At 49.9% G+C, this 22,931-nt stretch overlaps 2 protein-coding genes across 6 annotated transcripts; one reads left to right on the forward strand and one right to left on the reverse strand.

The window, feature by feature from the left end:
• SEC13 (SEC13 homolog, nuclear pore and COPII coat complex component) lies at window positions 1-5,919 on the reverse strand. Its single transcript, XM_057417573.1, has 9 exons — window positions 5,907-5,919; window positions 5,704-5,748; window positions 4,882-4,997; window positions 4,558-4,709; window positions 3,671-3,804; window positions 2,751-2,884; window positions 2,132-2,252; window positions 1,238-1,384; window positions 1-829 (listed from the first exon to the last, which is right to left on the reverse strand). Exons 1-9 carry the CDS (start codon window positions 5,907-5,909, stop codon window positions 719-721), a joined length of 963 nt encoding a protein of 320 aa, XP_057273556.1. The 5' UTR covers window positions 5,910-5,919; the 3' UTR covers window positions 1-718.
• Window positions 5,920-6,313: 394 nt separating this feature from the next.
• LOC130603667 (cullin-associated NEDD8-dissociated protein 1-like) lies at window positions 6,314-22,190 on the forward strand. 5 transcript variants are annotated; one of them, XM_057417560.1, is made up of 16 exons: window positions 6,327-6,484; window positions 8,716-8,859; window positions 9,510-9,564; window positions 10,593-10,747; window positions 12,392-12,515; window positions 13,124-13,380; window positions 13,971-14,076; window positions 14,743-14,885; window positions 15,523-15,815; window positions 16,847-16,988; window positions 18,169-19,671; window positions 20,013-20,108; window positions 20,630-20,799; window positions 20,908-21,072; window positions 21,623-21,730; window positions 21,930-22,190. In XM_057417560.1, exons 2-16 carry the CDS (start codon window positions 8,829-8,831, stop codon window positions 22,155-22,157), a joined length of 3,576 nt encoding a protein of 1,191 aa, XP_057273543.1. In that variant the 5' UTR covers window positions 6,327-6,484; window positions 8,716-8,828; the 3' UTR covers window positions 22,158-22,190. The 5 variants fall into 5 exon arrangements, 4 of the variants coding, with proteins under 4 accessions (XP_057273542.1, XP_057273543.1, XP_057273545.1 ...); XM_057417559.1 differs by lacking the exon at window positions 9,510-9,564 and having other exon boundaries at window positions 6,316-6,484; XM_057417562.1 differs by lacking the exons at window positions 6,327-6,484; window positions 9,510-9,564 and adding an exon at window positions 9,836-9,969 and having other exon boundaries at window positions 8,740-8,859.
• Window positions 22,191-22,931: the final 741 nt, after the last annotated feature.

Genomic DNA, 22,931 nt, shown 5'->3' on the forward strand with positions numbered 1-22,931 from the left:
TTAACCAATAGGGCTTTATTCTCTTGGTATCTCAACAACAAACCTGAGGTACAGTACACAAGTGTGGCTAAAAAAACCCTAATCTTCCAATTATGGTCTGATTTATTGATGTTGGTTAAATAACCAAGTTTGAGAACACTGTAAAGCAAGACATGTGCGTTCCACTACTCCTTTTCACCTTGAGGAAAGCACAGAGATTTTCACCTATCCAAGCACATTATTTCGAGGAGGATCAAGCACCACTTCACTATCACCAGGGCTGGCCAGCACGCTGCCATCCAACGCTGAGAACTCCACCAGCCCTTCCCTTACCTGAAGCAAAGTTCTGGCCTCTGCAGGGACAGAGTTATTCGTTCCCCTGCACAAAGGAGTTTGCACCTCACCACTCTGACAGCTACCTCCTGTTCCTGCCCAGGAACTTGAAGCCTGACTACACCACATCCACTTAAACCTGATCCCTAAACCCAAAAAGCAGGGTACAACTTCCACAGCATCAAGGAGTAGTATAAGGCACAGTACGTTGCTCTTTACCTTAAATTTAAGGGAATGTCAATTAAGGCCGATTATCAACATATTGTAGCCTCCCAGGAATAGTTACAGAGTGCTCCTAAGATCAGGTAATTGTTTCCCGTGTTCACGTCCAGTTTAGATAAAATCAGTTCTCATCCGGTTCAAGAAACGCTGCGGATCAGAGCGACCACGTGCGGCAGCTGGAATGTCACTGCTCGTTCTGCTGCCCCTCTGCAGCGGCAGACACCCCGCCTTGGCCCTTGTTGACATCGCTGATGCATGCCCACAGTCCATCCACGGACTCCTTCCACAGCGTCACCTCAAAATGAGACCAGGAAGAAGTTTCAGCCTTAAAAGTACAGTCTGCTCCTCACAACCACCACAGCACCGGCTTGGTGACAGTCTACAACTACAGAAATCAAGCACTGCAGTGTTGATCTAAGTATCAGGTATTTGTTGCTGCCTGCTGTGCAATCGTCCAATGGTAAGGGGACAGTATGTGAGTTCTGCTGTTAGCGCCCTTCCAAAAGGAGTGAAGCCTGCATTTCAATACTAACAACGCAGCACATGTGGTTTGCTGAAGGTCAGGCTCTTCCTCCCCTCTTGGTAAATCAAAAGGAAAAATGCCACCCTTGCAGCGAAGTCCCATCTCAACCAGACATGACAACAGCCTGTCTCATCTCAGCTCTTCCGAAAACACGGCACAAGCCAAGGCAGAGTTACTCACCTTATTGTCTCCTCCAGACACTGCAAGGATGTTGGCAGTAATGGACCAACTCACATGCCAGACAACATCATTGAACTTGTGCAGCAGCTTTGGTGACCAGGAATTTCCAGAGGCATCATCACATGTCCAGATGAACACTCTGCCATCCTAGAGAAGCAGACCGGCTTGGTGGGACCACCAGGTACAACACAGAAGACCCCACCTCGATGGCACCTGGAGCTACCCTTCCAACTCACAGCTCCAATATGAGCCCCCGATGTGTCTACAGGGATTTTTGCTCAACAAAGGGGCTGGTTTCTTACTACAGCTACAGGCAAGATAGGAGTACAGCATTCTGGTGAGAAAGCTGCGTACCAAAGATGACTTGCAAATACCAGAAGAGCTCACAAAATATCTATGTACCAGCTGATTTTTTTCCCCAGCATGAATTTTTCTTTCCAGCCACATGACAGCAAGGCAGCAGCTTTCTGAGTAGTCTTCTTGATAGGAAAAAAGCATTTACAGAATGATTAGCAGCAAACACTACAGCCAAGGTGAAGGTTGAGGACATCAGAGCTGATTAAGAATGCCAGTTATGAGAAAGTAATATATTTAGCTGGAAGTTCAGTGATTTTGATCCAGAGGTATTAAAATATGATGTTAGTGTGAAGGTTTTCCTCAATGTGAGATCATCCTGCTCATGATTTTCAGAATAAAAGATAGTCTTTGGTACAGAGCCACACACACAAACATAAATGTTTCTACTGGCTTCCGAGTCTGGGAGGAAAGAGAACCCAAAGGTTCTTGTGCACAGACCCAGACAATAGCAAAGGATTGTTCAGAGGACATGTTCCAGTGAAGTAACTGGGAGCAAGGGCACTGAGCCTACCTCTGTCACCCCAAGGGAAGCCTCACCTGTGAGCAGCTAGCAATGGTGCTTGTGGGCAAACCTATGGATGGAGCCCAGGCTACATCTCGAACCCAGTCACTGTGAGCCTCCAGCTTCTGCTCTTCTTTCCACTGGCCATCTTCCTCCCTGAAAACACAGCTACACAATCAGGAGGGCAGCAGCAGCCATCACATTTCTCATCTCCTGTTCTGGAAGGCTTTGGTTTTCAGATGCCAGGTTTATCCAGATAATACAAAGCACAAGTGTTCCCCGCTCTCCTCCAAAAGCTCTATGACTTTAACAGACAAAATCCCTTCCAGAGGATAGAAAGCAGCCCAGGCAAAGAGTGTTTGATCTTCAGTTACCGCACAGAAATCTGCTATTGCCCAAGTGACAGCAGTAATCAAAGACAATCAGAAAACCACTTTCCAAGTTAAGATGAAGCAGGGCTGACACAAATTGCTGTAACCATGTGAGAGACTGCACATCACTAAGTTGTTTCTAATTTTAAATCACTTCTCTAAGACAGTAATTCAAAGATGAAAGCACAGAGATGCTGAAAATCTTGAGATACCAACAGGGACTTGCAGACTATCAAGAGTATCAGGTTTTGTGAGTTCTTAAGCCTGGCAACAGAGCACTTACTTCCAGATCTTGACAAGGTTGTCGCAGCCACCAGATGCAAATCTTTTGATGTAGTTTGGTTTCTGACCAGACGGTTGTTCTATAAGGCTTCCTGGGACAACAGCAGGAGCCCAGCTAACTGCATTACAGCCAATCTAGTTGATGAAAAAATGCCTCTATTAGCAGCTGCTTACTTCAAACACATAAAAACAGCTGCTGAGGGGGTGGACACCTCACATACTCTCTACTTGGGGGGAATAAGCCCATCTTAAGAAAGCAGGAGTCTTACACAATGCTGGATGGACACTGGACGAACAAGACATCCAGATATAGCCTGTCTCAGTAAGGCACTTACTCAGAACCCCTCAGGTCACCAAGTAACTGTTCTATGTGCAAATATCATCTTGCATATACAAACAGTGGGCACAGAGACAGAAACTGGAAAGACACCAGACACACACAGTTGCCAAGATTCAGGAATGCAGAAACCTTTTGTCTGGAGCCCCATTTCTCCTTATTGAGAGCTGCTGCCATCAGCTTATTAAGTTCTGCTTAAGAAAAAATCCCCACTATTTTGGGAAAAGCATGAGCCCTGCATTTTCCCAGCTCCAGTTTATTCACAGTTAGTTGGCACAGATGTTCTTAGGACCAAAGCCACTTCCTACAAGGTAACTTCCAGCACTGTATTTAATGCTAATGCTTAATAAACAGGTATTATCAGTGTAACCTTCACACATTTGGTTTTCTCCTTCATTTTAGTGACTACATTGTATACCTTCCCACCCTGGAGTAATTTAAAACAAGTTATCCCAATTCCGGAAACTGTTTCACATAATTCCACTGCAGTTCAGTATTCATCTACTCTACAGTTCTTTGAGGCCTCAGCTCAGCATTTCTGCGTGGCTCCAAGGGCTCTGTGCTGCTCGAAGGGACAGACTCACCGTGTGTGCATTGCTGATCTTTTTGACTTCCCACTGCCCATCACCCGTGTAGCTCAGTAAGGAGATGGCCCCATCGGAGCTCCCACAGGCCAGGATCAACCCATAGTCATGCGGTGCCCAGCAGACAGAGTTCACTGGGAAGGGAGAAGCAGGATTACACCAAGGTCACTACCTAAAACTGACTACACAATACACTAAGACTACAGTTACTGAAAGTGAGCAGCTTGGAGAGCTAGGAATGAGTCTTGGCATTCCCAAATTTCAGCAAAGCCAGTCAATGAATTTTACTGAATGACAGAAAACTGCTTTATTTTTGGCACCCTTTTAGAACTAGAACACCAAAAGAACACCTTAATGAGAGACTAAAGACTTTGATTATCCCCTGCAACAGCAAAGAGCACTGCTGACTCCAGAACAAAAAATGACTGGGAAGCAGTATTTGGAGTCAGTAGACCAGTCGTCATTTAGATCAGTAACACAACAAAGCTGGAGGCTTCTTAGATCTGTACCTCAAGGACCGATCATCTGGACAAAACAGTCTCCATTGCACAACAAAACACAGCATGCCAAAATCCTCCTTTCTTTCTCCCTGCAGTGCACACAGAGGATTTCCCCCAAGAATTCAGTACCTTACTGTCTTGTTTATCTGAAAGCTGATTTATTTGTAAAACAACTCCTAGGCAAAAAAGGGATGAACCAGGACTGGAGGTTTTCCAGTGACATGACCTGACATTAATGTCCTGTGTACATGGAACGGATTTACTGACTCTCCACTAATTTATCCCCATTGACAGAGACTTTCCTCCTTAACACCAACAGGTTTATTCCAGTCTCACCCAACTCCTCTCACATCCCCAGTCTCACTCCCAGCTCCAGACCCCGCATACCTGAGGAGTCATGCCCTGTGTACTCATAGGTCTTTTCCCAAGTGCCATTTTCCTCCTTCCAGACGATAACCTTCCTGTCGTAGGAGCAGGAGGCCAGGATATTTCCATACATCGGGTGAGCCCAGGCAACCTGCCACACGGGACCTTCATGCCTGCAACCAACAACGTTACTGGGGAGAGCTTGACTTTGTCTTTTGTTCAGTGACAACCACCAGAGTCATTATGAACTTGGAGGAATTTACCCTCATCTTACATTGCCAAACAGCAAAGTGACAAAACATGAAGCACTTCCACAGTTAAAATCTCCCCTTTCCGACACTTTACCCTCTTAGGTCCGCGATGAGGATCTGCCCTCCATTCCGAACATCAAAGATCTTCACGGATCTGTCTGAAGAGCAGGTTGCCAACCGGGTGCCATAGTAATCCATCTGAGCATCGTGCTGCAGGGGACAGGAAAGCTGCTGTCAGCGCGGGCGATGCTGCTCTGTTAAACAACCTGACTACATCCGAGACATGGTGGTGAGAATAGTGAACAAATGGGGTTTTCCAGCATGGTGGGTCCCAGCCCAGCGGGTCAGAGAGGACGGGTTCAACAGCCCAGATGAGCCAAGCAAGCCACGGAGCTGCTGCTTTCACCACACAAAGGTCACACAGGAGAAACCTGAGGAACCCGGAGCAGGGATGCGTAGTGTTTTCAGGGGCAGACATGAAATCTGTGCCACAGGCTGCAGAGCCCGGAGCAGTTACGTGGTTTTTCCTGTTAATCCATGAAGCGGGTGTGAGGACACCGACGCCTCGTATTTACGTTTGGCACTTTGTTCCTTCCCTGAGCGGGCTCCTCGCTCCTGCACATCACCTGGACCTTGCTGTACGCGGCCGTTTCCGGGCGCACACACACGCGCGGGGCGGAGGAAAGGTCGCAGTGTCACCTGCCCCTGCTCCGTCCCGCTCACTACACGCACGCGTGGTGGTCCATGGAAACGGGCGCAAGCGAGCCTGGGCGGGACAACCGCAGCTTCGCGCCGCTCCCCGGTAGCCGCGTCCGCACGGAGCGAACCGGCGCTGCCCGAATTCCCCACCGCCCTCCCCGCGGGAGCCGCATCCCGGCGCGCACGAAGGGCGAGGGGACACCGGCTCGGCACTTACGATCATGTCCTCGTGCGAGGTGTCCACCGTGTTAATGACCGAGACCTGCGGGTGAGCAGAGACAAACCTTGTGCCGCGCCCGGGAGGCCGGGCCCGCCTGCTCGGCCCGAGCACCGCGGACACCGCTGGTTCTCCCCCCGCCACCGCTCCGACAGGCGCCGGAGCCCCCCGCGAACCCCCTCCGGCCCCCGGCCCGGCCTTACCATGGCTGCGGCTGCGGCGGCGGCGAACCCGGGGAGCTCCCGACGGCGCAGCTCAGACGTGGCACGGCGGTCCCACACCCGAACGGTCCCGCCGCGCCCCGCCCGCCCGCGCCACGAGGTTCCGCCGCGCCGGGGTTCCGGCGTTCCGCGGGGCTCCACTGGCGGGCTGGCAGCGGGGACCGGCGGCAACGCACTGGCAGTGCTACGGCCCTAACACCCGGACCGTCCCGCCCCGCCCCGCCTCCGCCGGGACCCCTGAGTGCCCCGAGGCGCTCCCGCAGGGCCGGACCAGGCCGGAGCGCGGGGTCTGTTCGGGGTCTGCCCTGCCCCGTCCCGTCCCGTCCCGCCTGCCGGGGGCAGGCACTGGCCGGGCCCACGGACAGAGCCCTCCGAACCCCGCCCCGCTCCCGGCCGGCGGGGCAACTCCAGCCTCAGGGGGGCGCCCCGCCGATGCGGCCCTGAGGGAAGCGGGGACCCCGGCCCGGCGCCATCTTCCCGCCGGCCGCCGCGATGGCCAGCGCGTCGTACCACATCTCCAGCTTGCTGGAGAAGATGACCTCCACCGACAAGGACTTCAGGTACAGGCTCCGCCGACCGGCACCAAGGCCAGGCCAGGCCGGGAAGGACCGGCGGCAGCCTCCCGGGGCCGGCGCCGGGGGGGGGGGTGTGTCCCACGGGAGGGTCCCTTCCCAGTGCGGGGTCCCTGGGTGCGAGGAGCGGCCGATGCCGGGTGTGATCCGGGGCGTGCAGGAGGTGTTGGTCCGGTTCGTTTGCACCGTTCCAAGCCGGCTGAGCGGGCAGCGCAGGGAAAGAAACGTCCCCCTCCCTTGCCTGGATCCCTGCGTAATGGAAGTGAGGGCACACAGTGAGAGGGGGGTTAAGAGTGTTGTTGACAGGCAGGCTTCAGCCCCGTGTTTGCTCGGCAGGTGAAGAACGTGACAGCAGAAACGCCGAAATGCTTCTTAGCTTGTTTTTCTGTTAGGTCAGAGCATGAAGGCTGAGACCCAGAGCCACCGGCTCCCTGGGGCTGGGGGCTGCAGGTTTTGGCTGTGCTCAGATCGCCTTCAGAGCTGTTCCTAAGCAGGGGTGAACACTCCTGTAACAGGACTGAGATTCTTCTAGTCTGCATCAGCAGAAAAAATGACCTTTTCTTAGGGTTTGATCCTTAAAGCATTCCCTAAATAATTGTTGAAATGAGCAAGTGTGATGGATTTCACCCGTGAGCACATCGCTCTCTCTACATCAACCTGGAAGTTACCATTTGTGCCAGACTTGGTATTTTGAGGTCTCTTAGAAGGGAGGGAGTAGCAGCATCCCCAAATAGGTTGATTTTTGCAGAGGCTGCTGGTGTTTTTCTGGTGTTAGAACAGGCACTTTTTAAACAGGTCAGTGATGGAGTAGTTGCAGTGTTTGTCCAAAGGGTTTATGGTTAACACTCCAAACAAGATGTGCCCAACACAGGGCGTATCATAGGGGTGTTCCAGGGCCATTTCCTCCCGGTGCACGGTCAGACCTGGGCCCGTTGCCTGTCTTCAGCTGCAGGGGCAGTTGCAGGTCTGGGTTTCATGTGCTCTGCTGACCTGGGTGGATCCATGTGGCAGTGTCTGAGGTCCTGCGGGCAGGATGGCAGCGGGTAGTGGGTCGAGAGCTGGATGTGTTGCCCTGGAAGACTCAGCTCAGCCTGTGGCCATAATTGGTCATGGTTGTTGTAGGCAGACGTTGAGGTGCACGTGCAGCTTTAGTGGCTGATGCAGAATCAGATCGTGCATTTTTCCCATCCTGGATTTCAGGCTGTTGCCACCACAGCAATCCCTCCCTCCAGATGTACCTGATACCTGCTGCTCCGGAACGGGCTGCAGATGGAGGACACGAATGTTGCCCTGGTACATGAGGGCTCTTGCATGCTGAGAGAATTACATCAGAGCCTGATTTAGAATGGAGGGTTTGTTTGGCAAGCGAGAGGGAAGAGCTTCTCTGTGGTTCCTTTTCAACGTCCATCCCGGTGCTGGGGCTAACATTGGAAAGCAGCTGATATACAATAACCACACAGAGGTTTCTCAGAACCTCAGGCTTCTCTGGTAGTATCTTTTACATTTCTTGCTCCCGGGAACACAGATACTTCCCAGAACTTCCCAGTACCCATTTTGACGTTGTCCCTGTTAGAACATTACACTGACTAACAGTCAGCTGGGCGTTTGTTTTTCCTTCTGAACTGCAATGATGAATACCTACTTGGTTTTGCTCATAATAATCTAAATACAGCCTAGGGAACTTCTAAGGTATAGTTTGCATGGAGTCATTACTTTATCCTTTGTTTCTGAACTTGATAGGCCTTCTCCATGCGTGGGGTCATACTATCAGACTAGGTATGTCAGAAAGAGCAGAGCCAGGCACATTCATAGACTCCAGACTGGTTTTCCTAGGCTGGGCAATTGGTGAGAAAACCCACCCTGAGTTTTTGCTAGCAGAGTTAACCAGCTTGATTTAGTGACTGAGAAAAACAAAACAGCTGGGTGCCGTTTGTAGAGTTTTAGGTTACGCCATCCCTGCCATGTATATTAGGGAAAGAAGAGAACCTGCATTTTTCATTTTCACATATTGCTTAGCTGAACCTTTTCACCAGCTGCCTCTGTCTGAGTTTTACACTTGTAAGACAGTAAATTCTTTGTACCTTATTCTTCAGACTGGATTGTGTAAAGGAGTGTAAGTTACTTTTTGAAAGTGTGTTTTCATTTGTCCAGAGTGATGGGAAGGAAATGCTCATGTGTCTGTGGATCAGGCAATCCAGTTCTGCTGTGTGTTCTTTCAGGTTTATGGCCACCAACGACCTGATGATGGAACTGCAGAAAGATTCAATAAAACTGGATGAAGACAGCGAGAAAAAAGTGGTGAAGATGCTTTTGAAGTTGCTGGAGGACAAAAATGGGGAAGTACAGAACCTCGCTGTCAAGTGGTAAGAGCCTTGGCAGCAGTTCTTATTCTCCCTGGCAGTAACAGAGCTGTCTCAGGCTGCAGAGAGTGTGTGAGAGCGGAGCCCAGCCCTGCAGCACTGGCACCTTGCTGAGAGCTCCCTTTGCAGGGTGTCCCTCATGCTGGGCATGGCAGTCTCTTTCTCTGCTGGTACAACCAGTGAGCATACAGGTCTCCCTGTTGAGGCAGTAGGGGGTTTTGGAAGCAGCTCAGTGTTTATGGTATGAATCTTGCCATATTACAAGTATCATGACTAAGATTTTATTTCTCTGGAGGGAAGCCCAGTTTAAAATTTGGGGCTGTAAATTTTCTCTCCTTTGAAATCCAGTGCTGAATTTCCCAGTGGTCCTGTCTTTGATCGAGATGGTACTGAACACGTACAGCCTTTCAAAAATGGCATTTGAATTTGAGGTCCAAATCCTACTCTTCAAGGGCATTTTCATTAACATTTATATTGCACATGGGTTCTTCCCCTGCACTGAGTCCAAGTGCAGCCTGTGCTGCTGCTTTGCTATTGGCAGTTTCAGTATTTTTTTAACCCCATCTGGAAAAGGCAGAAGGTTCCTTTACTACTGAATCACCTGATGAAGTGATCCCACTGCTGACATGTTCTTTCCTGTCTCTTTCCCCCAGTGTTCATTCTAGAAATGCAATTGAATGGGTCAGTTCACCACAGGGCTCCAGAAAGGTGGGCCACTTAAAGACAACCTTGGGTTCCTGTATTGCTTCCTACTGTGGATCTTATTCACATTCCCTTCATTTATCCATATACTGCTTCTATCCCTCTACTCTCTCTGTGACCTGTGGCCCTTTCTTTTTGATTCCTACTGTCCTGACTTTTCCTGGTCCTTTTCCTGTCTCTGCCTGCTTTGGGTTTGTTTATTCTGTTCATTAAAGCAAATGGTTGGGCACCGAACAGAGTATGAATGTCAGGGGCTGTTTATCTGGGGTTGCATTAGCAGTTAATGTCCAGTCAGTTATTCCCAGCCAGGTGCAAGGATCTCTAAGCAGGAGAAATGTGATGGTCTGAAGGACACTGGCAGGTGGATTAGGGCCAAGTGTGGATCTGTGCAGCCCACATCAGGATTCAGGAGTAAGTTAGGAAACTATTGGGAGGTCTTGCAGTTGATTTTATCATCTAAAACTATGATCTTATTTCTTCAGAGGAAAGCTGAAATCACACTTCGTCCCCCAAAATACCACAAATTTGAAATCCGTATGAAAACTTGTCCTGTTTCTGGTTCTGTGGGTTTGTTTGCAGGTTAGGTGAGTTCCTGAGGTTCCCTGTGCCACAGTGTCTGCCAGTAAAGCAGAGAGAGCTATCCATTCTTTTCTGCATAATGAGCTGTAAGATTGAACACTACTTGCACAAGGTCTCAGGATTTAGTATTTCTTCTCTAATTCTTGTATTTCAGAGTAGCTGCTCAGACTCTAAATGGTTATTATTGTCCTGATTGTAAAGTTTAGAAGTAGTCTTACACAGAACAGGCTGCGTGTGAGTTTGCTTGATGAACTCTGCGTTCAGCATGCTGTCAGGGGTAATAGTGCTGTGCCAGCAGGGAGACAGCTACCTGTGCATAGGTGTTCCATACCCTTTGCACTACTGGACTTGGGGCTGAGCTGCCTTTCAGGAGGAGTGAGCCTGAGCATCCCTTATGATGGTGAAAGCATCCCTCTTTCTCTTTGTTCTGACCGGCTTCTCCTCTCCTCCTGCAGTCTGGGCCCGCTGGTTGGCAAGGTGAAAGAGTATCAGGTGGAAACCATCGTGGATACACTGTGCACAAACATGTTGTCAGACAAGGAGCAGCTGCGGGATATCTCCAGCATTGGACTGAAAACAGTCATCTCTGAGCTGCCACCAACTTCCACAGGTAAAGCGTCTGTCCCTGTTTATCTCACTGAGACAACAGGGAATCACGACCTTTGGGAAACAGAGGAAAAGGGGTAGTTCAGAGCCTGAAAGTTACAGATTCCTTATGCACCTGCTAGAGGAAAACCAGTGAAGTAAGGAGAGAGGGTAGGAGCCGAGGCACCAATGTGACTAATAATGGGATGAAATGAAAACTTGAGCTGGTCACCTGGGGGATACTGGAGTTTGAAACGGCATCTGAGTTCTTGGAGAAATCCATTTTTTTTTACAGCAGTCCTACAGCATCCTGTGTATGTCGTGATAGTGCTGTTCTGGCAGGTCCTCATGTCAGCAATGCACTACCGTGTGTGATCTCAGCAGTGCCAGCACTGCACCACCTCCTGTCTGCAGCCCAGCTGGACCAGGTCTCCTGACTGCTCCTGGAGACTTCCATTTCCTCTGTAGCCAGCTCATGTATCTGTTGTTCCTTCATGGTGGGTGGCTGTGGCAGTGCTGCTGGGCTGCTGGATTTTAGGTGGGGAGGAGAAGTAGGATTAGCATGCAGGGGCTTGCTAAGTCCTCTGCATTTCTGCAAAATGTTCAGCTCTTGTGAGCCATCCTTTCAGAATTCCTTATTTAACATATATCACATGAACTGCGGCTGGTTTAGGGTAGCAACAGATAAGTCAGCTCCTGAAGGGCTAGGATTGATGCTGTGTGGGTGGGAGGCAGCAAAAGCAGTGTGGGTTTGCTGCAAAATGGAGAGGTTGAACATCTCCGTATGTGCTTTCCTCACCCTGAGCCCCAGTCTCTGTGGTTGCTGTTGCGGTGGTGCTGCTGGAGCAAAGGGAAGGTTTGAAACAATGGCCACAAAGCAGCATATGCCTGAGGCGGGCTCCTCTTGCAGTGCTGTTCAGCAGGTCATGGTGTTCCTGGGACATTCCACTTCTGCTTTGGCGCTGTTGCATCACGGAGGCTGTTCAGAATGGTGTGGGAAGCAATTGTCCCTTCCTTTTAAAGCTTTATGGAATTTGAAGCTGCTTATAATTTGCACTGAACAAACTGGGAAAAATCCACAACAAAACCCACTGTTGGGACAGGCACAGCCCAGCGTGAAGACTAAACTGGTATCTAGATGTCAGTCTGGACTGCAGGAGATGGAGGTTTTAGACTGCAGTTGTAATCTCAACACATTCTTGAACCTGGGTTAAATACTATTTTGAGACAGATTTATCCAGGTCTACCCTTAACTTTCAGCATGGAGCTGAGAAATGGTTTCTGTCAAGACTGCTCTTCCTATGGAGAAAACCTTGGTTTGTTGAAACTGAACATTTTCAAGTTAAAAATGAGAAAAACATGCCAGAACCTTCTCACCCACCCCTGCTCCCTGTGTTGATGGGCCTGGGAGCTGACTGGGAGACAGCCAAAGTGCTTTAGGGTGAAAGACACTGTCTGAGAAGCTTTGTCCAGATAGTTACTGCATGGTACCACAGGGGGAGTATGTGCAGCATGTATCCACCATCTCAAACAAAACCTGACTGCTGTGCTGGTTAGGTCTCCCAGGGGTGATTTCTCTTCCTAATGTAGAAGGAAGCGAATGATTCTTAGCAGTAAAAAGACTTGTTTTGAATTGACAGTGGAGAAAAAAAAAATCTCCCTCTTGCAGGTTCCACCATGACAGCAAACGTGTGCAAAAAGATCACAGCCCAGCTGACAGGAGCCATTGGCAAGCAGGAGGATGTGTCCGTGCAGCTGGAGGCCCTTGACATCCTGTCAGATATGCTGAGCAGGTACTAAAGGATTACCTTCTGCAGGGGGCTGTGTTTGCTTTTGATTTCTCTATTTCCGTAATCCTGTTACAAGGACTTAAAGATTTGGATTGGGTGCCACTGGAGAATATCTCAGCAGAGCAGATTCCTTAGCAGGAATGAGGGATGACATGCTGAGCCCTTCTGTGCTTGGGAATGGCAGTAACATTGGTGGTGGATCCCACAGAGGCTCAGTTCAAACACATATAGGGAGGGAGAGGTTAAAGCAGGGAAGTTTATTTTAGCCCTCTGATCTGTTTGCACATGAAGTTTTTCTCCTGGCTGCCTCTTTCTCTGGTTACATGAGTCAGAGTGACAGTGTCATCTGTCAACTGCATGCAGGAAATGATTGACAAACCCCCAGGTCATCCAGAAGGACATGGGCAAAATCAGGCTCCTCCATGATGGAGACAAATGACCTTTCCTTGTGTGTAAAACAAGAGCATCAGACCAGGATGCCAAACCTCCCTCCCCACAACACGCACAGATTCTTCAGAGCTGAAGCAGTTTTATGGTTTTTTTTTGCTGGCAAAAGGGCTTTTTCTCTGAGGCTTTGACTTTTAACTTCTGCCTCATTTTGTTGATTGCAGACTAGGGGGAACACTCTACTCTTTCCATTCCTCCATCCTGAACTGCCTCCTGCCCCAGCTGACAAGCCCCAGGCTGGCAGTACGGAAAAGGGCCATCATTGCCTTGGGACATCTTGTCTTGACCTGCAGCGGAAGCATCTTCTCAGAGCTCACCGAGCATTTGCTTGCTGAGCTGAAGAGGAATGAGTCTACTTCTACAACGAGGACATACATTCAGTGTGTTGCTGGCATCAGCAGGCAGGCTGGACATCGCATAGGTAGGATGAGTAGCTTGAAAGGATGCTGGGAATCACACATCTGTTGTAGAGCTGCTCCTTTTAGTGGTAAAATAAGTATGCTTACGCTGTTGCTAACATATTAGTGGCTTGTGCTTTGTGATTCCTTCTGTGGTTCTGACCTGGCTCTCTGATCTCTGCTTGGAAGGAAGGAGGCACCAGAGTAATCCTCTGGCTGCTCTTCTGTAGTGATTTCATCTCAAGGTCTTGCAGTGCTTCCCTTCCTGAATTAGGTCAGTGGATTCACCACATTTTAAATGAGAGGAGAAACGGAGGGCAACATATTGTATTACGTGTCTAAAGACCTGCCAGAGCTGAGATTAGGTCCTAGATCTCTAATGGCTGCTCTTCCATGACTGAAATACCAGCAGGGGGCTGAAGGCAGGTACCAGGGTTCTTCTGCTGAAAAGCCCTGCAGGGCTGGCCGTTGGTGGGCTGCTGGCTCCTTGCCCCAGTGGTGCTGAGGAACGCTCTGCCTAGCACACGAGGGAAGTGGCAGATGTGTGAGCTGTCAGCACTCGTGGGTGAAGGCTGGAATGGTTTTTCACTACTGCTTACTCTCTCTTTCCCAGGAGAACATCTGGAGAAGATAATTCCTCTGATTGTTCAGTACTGTAACGTGGAAGATGACGAGCTGAGAGAGTATTGTTTTCAGGCCTTTGAGTCTTTTGTGAGAAGGTGTGTGCCCTCGAGGAACAGCCATGCACCATGCTGTGCAACAGTGTCCTCCTAGTGAGACTATCCGTATATTCAGCATCCAGGGTGGAGTACCTTTCTGTGTGTGTTCCTGTTGGCAAAAGCAGTTCACAAATGAAATATCTTCTTCACGTGCAGAGTTGGGCTTGAGTTATGAGCTGGTTTGCCTCAGCGTGTGAGGGGGAGTTTCTGAATTGGTTCTGCAGGAATGGGAGTTTTCCTTGTCCCTGGAGGATTCCTCAGCAAGAGGGATCTGCGGGTCTCCTAATTCCTGGGGGACAGGAAGGGGGCTCAGCTCTCCTGTTGAGCTGCAGTTCTCCCATTCTTTGGTCAAACATTTCCTGCTTGATTTGTTAGGGGAGCTCTGCAGAGTGCTGAGGTTTTTGCCCATGGATGGAGGATTCACCCATGTGGTGGAGGCAGTTTATCATTTTTCCTTACAGAAATCATTTCATCCTCCCCAGGGAATGTGCTCTTGCTTTGTGCACAGCAGGAAAGAGCAGCTCCACTTTAACTCATGTTAGCAAAATGTTCATATAGTTTGTGAAGGATTTTGGGATCCTTTTGAAGTTAAATACATTATCTGGATATTTAAAATAGCTCAATCTTTAATTTATTAACTCTTTGGATTTTCATTTGTCATGACAGGTGCCCAAAGGAAATGGACCCTCACATCCCTAATGTGATGGGGTTATGTTTGAAGTACATCACCTTTGACCCAAACTACAACTATGATAATGAGGAGGAGGAAGAGATGATGGAAACTGAAAATGGGGAGGATGAAGAGCAAGGTGCCTGCTTGTGAGGATGATTGTGCTCTGCAGAACACTGGGTTAACATTTCTCCCTAAAGGGGTACCTTTAATACCTGGTAGTTATAGATGACATTTCATAATGTCTCTATTTATAGCTGCTAAGAACAAAAGTTAGAACAAGTTCCTTGGAAAAAAGCGTTTTTGTTTGCTTTCATACTAACGGGGTAAAATCCTGGCCTGCTTCCTGGAGAACATGTTGAATGTTCTGCCAGTAACACAGTAAATTGTTACACTGTGTTGTGCCATTCAGGAATTGCTAAGACAAATATTTACATGTTTCTGGCATTAAAATCTGGGAACCTCATTCTCCCTTCACAACAAAAGCCTCAGTGCCTCAGCTGAAGCAGCCCTCACTGGCTGCAACATTCAGGTTCATTCTCTGTCAGCTCTTACTTGGAACAGAAGAATCTGCTGCAGGGTAGCCCTGGCTCATATTGGCTGGTAGTGACGCCTGTAGGGACGAGCCATTCTGGACCATTCCATGTTCCCAAATACGTGTGACTTACTGGCATCAGATGTCTGGTCACTGGCGAGGGCAGCTCTGAGGGTCAGGTGATCCTCTAGCTTGTAATGGGTCTCCCATAACAGTGCTCCTTGTTTTCCCTTCTCTCCAGAAAGCGATGATGAGTACAGTGATGACGATGACATCAGCTGGAAGGTCCGCAGGTCTGCAGCCAAGTGCCTGGAGGCCATCGTCAGCAGCAGGCACGACCTCCTGCAGGACTTCTACAAAACCCTTTCCCCGGTCTTGATAAGCAGATTCAAAGAGAGGGAGGAGAATGTCAAAGCTGACATCTTCAGCACTTACATCTCCTTGCTGAGGCAAACGCTGCCCATCCAGAGCTGGCTGCATGCAGCCGATGCCTCCGGCAAAGATGATGTTCCTCTGAGGATGCTTCGGAACCAGGTGAGTGAGAAGCTGTTGGCTTTCAATCAGAATGAAGAGAAGTAGATGCTGTGCCACCGATGAATAAACCCAGTAGTTAAGCATGAAAAGGTAGCTAGGAAACTCATTGAATAAACTGTAGAAATAGACTGGAGGAAGCCATGGGAAGCTCAGTGAGGTTTGGGTCTGGTCAGCAGGTGCGGGAGGGCATGCAGCCCTGCTCATCACAGGAGAACAGCCAGTGCCTTCCAGGGGAGCTGACTGTGGCCATACGCAGTCTGCACACCACTGCTGAGCAGACCGTAATGGAAGCACTTTCTCTGACACACTGCTCTAGTTCAGAACAATGCTGGAGTAATTGCAGTTGGCATAATTCAGCCACACATGCTGATCAGGACTGCCTAGCCCAGGGTCCTTGCTAAGACTGTGCTGTACACGTGCCATTTCAGAAGACAAAAGGAACACTGGAAATAACTATGTAGTTATAGAGTAGCATGACCACAAGAGCAGCTTTTTCTGGCTGATGCTGCCTATCACTGACTGGTGAGTCCCTGAAGCAGGAGGATTAAAATCCCTTCCAAAATGAAATTACATCATTCATTATAAGCTATTAATTTAAACAACTTGCACCTCAGCCCTGTGATTTTGATTTCACTGAATCACTGGCAGGTTTCAATACAGGGATGGGGCTAGATCCTTAAACAGCAGAGAGGGAAGGAATCGCAAAATTCTGAGCTCCTTTAGCAGTGTGGCCTGGTCTGATAATTTTGTTGTGGTTCCTTAAGTGTCTGTGTTAGGGGATAACCTTGGCTTCAGGAAGGGCTGCTTAGTCTGTTGGTAGAACATGGAAAAGAAGAATAGTGTCTCCTCCTGTGTCCTGCCTGGTAATCCAGCCCAGCCCATGCTCAGATGGTGGGGCGTGCTGTTCCATGCTGTGCTCCTGCTTGTCCTCATGCTGTTAGTGCCTCTGGCACAGCTGAACAAGCTGCTCCGTGCCCTGGAAGCCGGGTGACTGATGTGTGTGTTCCTGGATTTCTTTTTTCAAACTGCAGGTCCCCAACATCGTCAAGGCCTTGCACAAGCAGCTCAAAGAAAAGAGCATCAAATCTCGACAGGGTTGTTTCAGCCTCCTGACAGAATTGGCCAATGTGCTTCCCGGTTGCCTGGCAGATCACGTCCCTGCACTCATCCCTGGTAAGCTTGGTGGTCTGGGGGTTAAGGAGCAGGGTTGGCCAATGCTACCACATGCTCCTTGCCTGTGTGTTCCAGTTTGATTCCTGTATATGCTGTTCAGCATCAGGGCATACACATCAAGTTCTGCTTTGTTGATGTGCCAAACAGCTCCCAGATCAATCCTGGCCTCTGCCTACCACTGAATGCCAGGATAGGAACATCAAGTCCATTTCCACAGTCTCCTGAAGAGATGCTTTTAGGAGCACTAAAACTAGCTGGAGTTATGCTGTTACTGCTGGGGTCAGTAATGAGTGATGTTCTCTTTTACAAAATGCAGTAGCATTTAAAAAAACAATTTGTATTGGTTGCTTATTTAATTTGCAGCACCACATTTTTCCCTGAGCTCTTCTGCCTGTAGGCTCATGCAGCATCCCACTGCTGAGAGGCTCCAATACTTAGGTCCTGCCTCTGCTTTTGGAGTGACTGTACAGTACATATAAAAACATTCTCTTGTGCTTATCCCCAGGCCAGATCCATGCACCTCCCTCTTTGGAAAAACCCAGTCAAACCAAGTGTCAGGCACGACCTTGGGGGGGGCAAGCAGCTTTGTTGTAAGTGCTTCCCATTAAGTCTTCTGGGAAATATGTGCCACAGAAATTGGACTTGGAAGTACCTCCCTTCTGCAGAGGCAGTCCGTCTGTAAGGGGCCACAATTTGTTCTGAACAGTGCTAACAGATGTAAAACTAGGTGAACACAGAGCCCCAGCTTCTAGAAGACTTCTGACAGCAGAATAGGGGGAAAATGAAAAGCTCAGGAAGGGGCATTCCCGCTGCCTGGAGTGCCTGTTGTTGAGACTAGGCTTTGCCAGCCTTAGTTTCGTTCCATTCTCTCATACTTCCTTGCACTTGACGAGCAGTCCCTTCTCCCCTCGGACCAGGGTGACTTTGCAAATTACCTTTCTAAGAAGTGTTTGTAGCCCCCCAGGACTGCTGCAGAGACCAGTTATGTCTGAACTGCCACGTCCTGGAAAGCAGGAAGTCAGCAAGGAGAGCAGCCCTCTCTCTGGGCATACATTTCTTGGGTGGTGAGAGGAAAGTAAGAAAGAAAACCAATTCCAGTTGTGTCCTTCTTTGGGATGTGGGGGTGTGATAAAACCGCTTGCTGAAATAAGACGCAGTCCTTCTCATCTCTTCTGAGCAGGAATTGTTTTCTCCTTGGCCGATAAATCCAGCTCCTCCAACATGAGGATCGACACACTGTCCTTCCTTCACGTTCTTCTTTGCAACCATCAGCCGGAGGTATTCCATCCTCATATCAAAAGCCTGCTACCTCCTGTTGTGACCTGTATTGGAGACCCCTTTTATAAGATCACTTCCGAAGCCCTGCTGGTTACTCAGCAACTTGTGAAAGTTATCAGGCCGTTGGACAAATCCTGCACTTTCGATGCCAAGCCTTACGTGAAGGACCTTTTTCCTGGTACTCTGAAGCGGCTGAAGGCAGCTGACATCGACCAGGAGGTGAAGGAGCGTGCCATCTCCTGCATGGGACAGATTATTTACAATCTGGGAGACCATTTAAGCACTGATCTCCAGCCAACCTTGAAGGTATTTCTAGAGAGGCTCAAAAATGAAATCACCAGATTGACAACAGTCAAGGCATTAACCTTAATTGCTAGTTCTCCCCTTAAGATAGATTTGAGACCCATCCTAGGAGAAGGTTTCCCCATTCTAGCTTCCTTCTTGAGAAAGAATCAACGTGCCTTGAAGCTGAGCACCCTGACTGCCCTAGACATCCTGGTGAAGAACTACAGTGACAGCCTCAAGCCTGCCATGATAGAGTCTGTCCTGACAGAGCTCCCTGCTTTAATCACTGAGAATGACATGCATGTTTCCCAGGTGGCTGTCATGTTCCTTACTACTTTGGCTCAGGTTTATCCCTCCTGCATCTCCAAGATCAGCGGCTCAGTTCTTGCTGAAATCCTGCAGCTCATCCATTCGCCTTTGCTTCAGGGAGGGGCTCTGAACGCCATCATAGACTTCTTTCGTGCTCTGGTGCTGACGAAGGCGGCCCCCATGGGGTACGCGGAGCTGCTGAAGCAGCTAACTGCGCCCGTTTACTGCTCCGGGGCAGCGGCGGCTCCGACATTACACAAACAGGCCTATTACTCTGTTGCGAAGTGTGTGGCAGCCCTGTCCTCAGCTTGCCCCAAGGAAGCCCCTGCGACAGTGAACCGGTTTATCCAGGATGTAAAGACCCCCAAGTCCAGCTCTGCTGTGAAGGTGCTGGCTTTCCTCTCGCTGGCAGAGATGGGGCGCACCACCAACCTCAGTGCTCAGCGGGAGCTCAAAACCGTCATCCTGGAAGCATTCACGTCCAGCAGCGAAGAGGTGAAATCCGCTGCTTCCTACGCGCTGGGGAACGTCAGCGTTGGGAATCTTAAGGAGTATCTTCCCTTCATGCTGAAAGAGATCGGAAGCCAGCCCAAGAGGCAGTACCTCCTGCTGCACTCTCTGAAAGAAGTGATCAGTGCCTCCCCGGCCGACAGCCTCAAACCCTACGTGGAGGATATCTGGGCTCTGCTTTTCAAGCACTGTGAGTGCACAGAGGAGGGGACGCGCAATGTGGTGGCTGAGTGCTTGGGGAAGCTGACTCTGGTGAATCCCTCTGAGCTGCTGCCCCGGCTGAAAAACCAGCTGCCATCAGGTAAGGGCAGGGAGGTGGGAGAGCGGGGAATCCTCCTTGTAAACTGCTGGTGGGTACAGCAGGGAGCAAAGCCTGTCTGCAGAGGAGAGAAGGCATCAAGTGGGGTCTCTGCAGGGGGGCTGGAGAAGCACTGGTTTGCACGGGGGGCAGGAGGGTGTTAGCAGAGGGGCTGCACATGGAGAGTGTGTAGAAGGGTTTAAACAAGGAGGTTGTTAGGACAAATCCTGTTCTGTCTCTCCATTGCGTGTGTGATGTGACTGAGAGCAGTGTACACTACAGAGTCACAGCAGTGATTTTACCTCTTGATCCTTCACTGTTTTTTCTCTCCATCCTCACCGCAGGCTCTCCCCATGCCCGGAGCACAGTGGTGACTGCAGTCAAGTTCACAATTGCAGACCAACCTCAGCCCATCGATGCTCTCCTGAAAGGCTGCGTAGGTAGGGCAGTGACCTGGGAATGTGAGGTTAGGTGTCACTGCAGCCCTGGGATTTTTCACACCTATGTGAACCTCATCTAATCCAGTTATTTATCTGTGTTTATCTGCTTGTGGGATTAAAAGGCAACACTGTCACGTGGGTCCTTGTTGAATGCTCTCATGCCTTGCTCTCAGGCATATTCCATTGGCGACAGAGGTTTTTAGGGAGTGTAAGTTCCTTAAGAAAAAAACCATACCCCAACTTCCTTGAATGCTAAAGCTTCTGGTTTGATTTCAGGATGAGGCAGCTGGAATCATGGGGCATGTTTTTATGGCCAAATGTAGGGAAGTGGTGTCTTTTCCATTCACCATATCCCAAATGAAGGGAGGGAAAGCACCTCAAATGTCTCTGCAAGGCTGTGCCTCTGGAGCTACCTTACCTGAGCTGTTTTGATAACCAGACTCTTTGGAACACACTGTGATTACTTTTAAACACTTCTCAGTCGCTGCAGCAGAACTGACTGGTGCGGTCTTGTCCCACAGGTGACTTCTTAAAAACCCTCCAGGACCCGGACCTGAATGTTCGACGCGTGGCTTTAGCCTTGTTTAATTCTGCTGCTCACAACAAACCGTCTCTGATCCGCGATCTGCTCCCTGCAGTTCTCCCCAGCCTGTACAACGAAACGAAGGTCCGACGGGAGCTCATCCGGGAGGTACGGCCACAGTCTTCTGGGTGCAGCACAGCAGATGCAGCACGTGAAGCCCAGTGAGGCTTTTGCCCCTCTGCTGCCTGGTGACGGATGGGTTTCTGTCTTGTTAAGGTAGAAATGGGGCCATTCAAGCACACGGTGGATGATGGCCTTGACGTGAGGAAAGCTGCTTTTGAATGCATGTACACGCTGCTGGAAAGCTGCCTCGACCGACTGGATATCTACGAGTACCTGAACCACGTGGAGGATGGACTGAAGGATCACTATGACATTCGGGTAGGTGCTGTGCCCAAGCTGTGTAATTCCTTCTCTAGGGTCTGGGATTGAACTGAGCTGGTGTGTCACCACAGCATGGAGTGCTCCTGGCATGCCAGTTCCTGTTCTGTGCAATTGCCACAGCCTTCATCTGGGGCTGTCCAGCTCTAGCTTTACCCTGGTGTAGCTGGGTTTATAGGAGACTTAACGAAGTCTAAAGTAAGTTTCTTCTGCCTTAAAACTTGTGATTTGTCACTTGCTTAGTGTGGCAGTGATACTCTGTTAGGAACTAGCACTGTCATTGATGATGGCCCCACAGCTGGATGCATGCTGGGGACCCCAGCCCAACCGGGCAACTCCAGTGCGCTGGCTGCCAGTGCCTGCATGTCTGATGCACCCAAAGCTCTCAATAACCCCCCCTTGCACAAATGCACAGGGACTCAACAGCCCTGTGGGTGCCACACGTTGCTGTGGGGAGAGCAACCACGCAGCCCCAGCAGTGGATCCTCACTGCAGGCCTGGGGCTGGTGGGTGCAGCCAAGTAATGCAGTTTTCTTTCCTCCTGGTGTAGATGCTGACTTTCATCATGCTGGCTCGGCTGTCCACGCTCTGCCCCAGCGCCGTGCTGCAGCGGCTTGAGAGGCTGGTTGAGCCACTCCGGGCAACCTGCTCCACAAAGGTGAGACCAAGGAGTGGGATGCACTGGGGCTGGTTTTGCATGAGCCTCTGCTGCTGGCTGCCTGTCCCTGCTGCTGAGGAGCCGTTCCCCACACTCCTCTGGAGGGACAGTGCTCGGCTTGGCTCTGTCTCTGCTGTGTGTCCTCTTCCTCCTGCCTGCACCACCTTTTCTAAATGGTAACAGCGCTTTGGATTTGTAGGTTAAAGCTGGTTCTGTGAAGCAGGAGTTTGAGAAGCAGGACGAACTGAAGCGATCCGCCATGAGAGCCGTGGCTGCTCTCCTGACCATCCCTGAAGTAGAGAAAAGCCCAGTGATGGCTGAGTTTTCATCTCAGATCAGATCCAGTCCTGAAATGGCGTCGCTCTTTGAGAGCATTCAGAAGGATTCTGCCTCCCTCTCCACCTCAGAGTCAATGGACATGAGCTAAGGTCTGCCCATTTACTTCACCGCCTTCCTGCCCTTGCTGATACCCTGATGGGATGAGGACGTTGAGGACAAGGAACACCATAGAGCTGGGCTCTGCTACAGCAGCCACTTTGTAAGTCACTGGGGACTGACAGGAGAAAAAGTCAGGTCCCAGCAGCACCAGACACCTTGCTGACTGCAGGGAGACACACGAGAGGAGGGAACTGAACCTTCCTTACACAGGGGAGGGCTGAGGAGAGGAATATCCTTGTGTTTTTAACGGGTGTACAAAGTAATTGAAATTGAGCGTGGTTCCGTGGGAAATGGAAACTTCCTGAAATATTTCCTTACTGCAGGACAAAGTTTTAAATGGGATTTTTTTAACCACTGCACATGCACTTTCTACCCCAAACTGCCTGAAGAATGTATTTGTATTATTTCACTAGACAACATGGCTGAGAACCAGCAGTCATGTCTGTAATTAGCAATGAGCATCACAGTCACAGGCCCTGCTTCAATGGGAGACCTGCAGGAGCCATGCTGCAGGGGCTGCGTGGGGTTACCTGCCAGCCTCAGCTCCACCATGGCACCAGCAGCTCGTGTTCCTGCACGTTTGGCTGCAAATACCTCAACCAGCAGTCTCTGGAGCAACAGTTTGGGTTACAGTAAAAACCCTGTGCTAGGACTGACTCTGCATTTAACACTGCCTTGTCTTTCCCGCTTGAGCAGCTCAGTGTTTGTGTTGTGACCAGCCACAAAGGTGCAGATCTGTGCTGACTTTGAGCCACAAACAGCA

Source organism: Pezoporus wallicus, unplaced genomic scaffold (genome assembly GCF_028554395.1).
Source record: "Pezoporus wallicus isolate ANWC-B61680 ecotype Strahan unplaced genomic scaffold, APGP_CSIRO_Pwel_v1 contig_8542, whole genome shotgun sequence".
Classification (NCBI taxonomy): domain Eukaryota; kingdom Metazoa; phylum Chordata; class Aves; order Psittaciformes; family Psittacidae; genus Pezoporus; species Pezoporus wallicus.

Excerpts from the sequence above, each read along its gene's own strand:
- LOC130603667 (XM_057417559.1), top strand. The coding sequence starts at position 6,417 with ATGGCCAGCGCGTCGTACCACATCTCCAGCTTGCTGGAGAAGATGACC. Across the intron at positions 8,860-10,592 it reads CAGAACCTCGCTGTCAAGTG|TCTGGGCCCGCTGGTTGGCA; the intron begins GTAAGAGCCTTG and ends CTCCTCCTGCAG. Across the intron at positions 16,989-18,168 it reads CGTCCCTGCACTCATCCCTG|GAATTGTTTTCTCCTTGGCC; the intron begins GTAAGCTTGGTG and ends TCTTCTGAGCAG.
- SEC13 (XM_057417573.1), bottom strand. Across the intron at positions 4,998-5,703 it reads CCTCGCACGAGGACATGATC|CACGATGCTCAGATGGATTA; the intron begins GTAAGTGCCGAG and ends TGTCCCCTGCAG. Across the intron at positions 830-1,237 it reads TGTCTGGAGGAGACAATAAG|GTGACGCTGTGGAAGGAGTC; the intron begins GTGAGTAACTCT and ends TCTCATTTTGAG.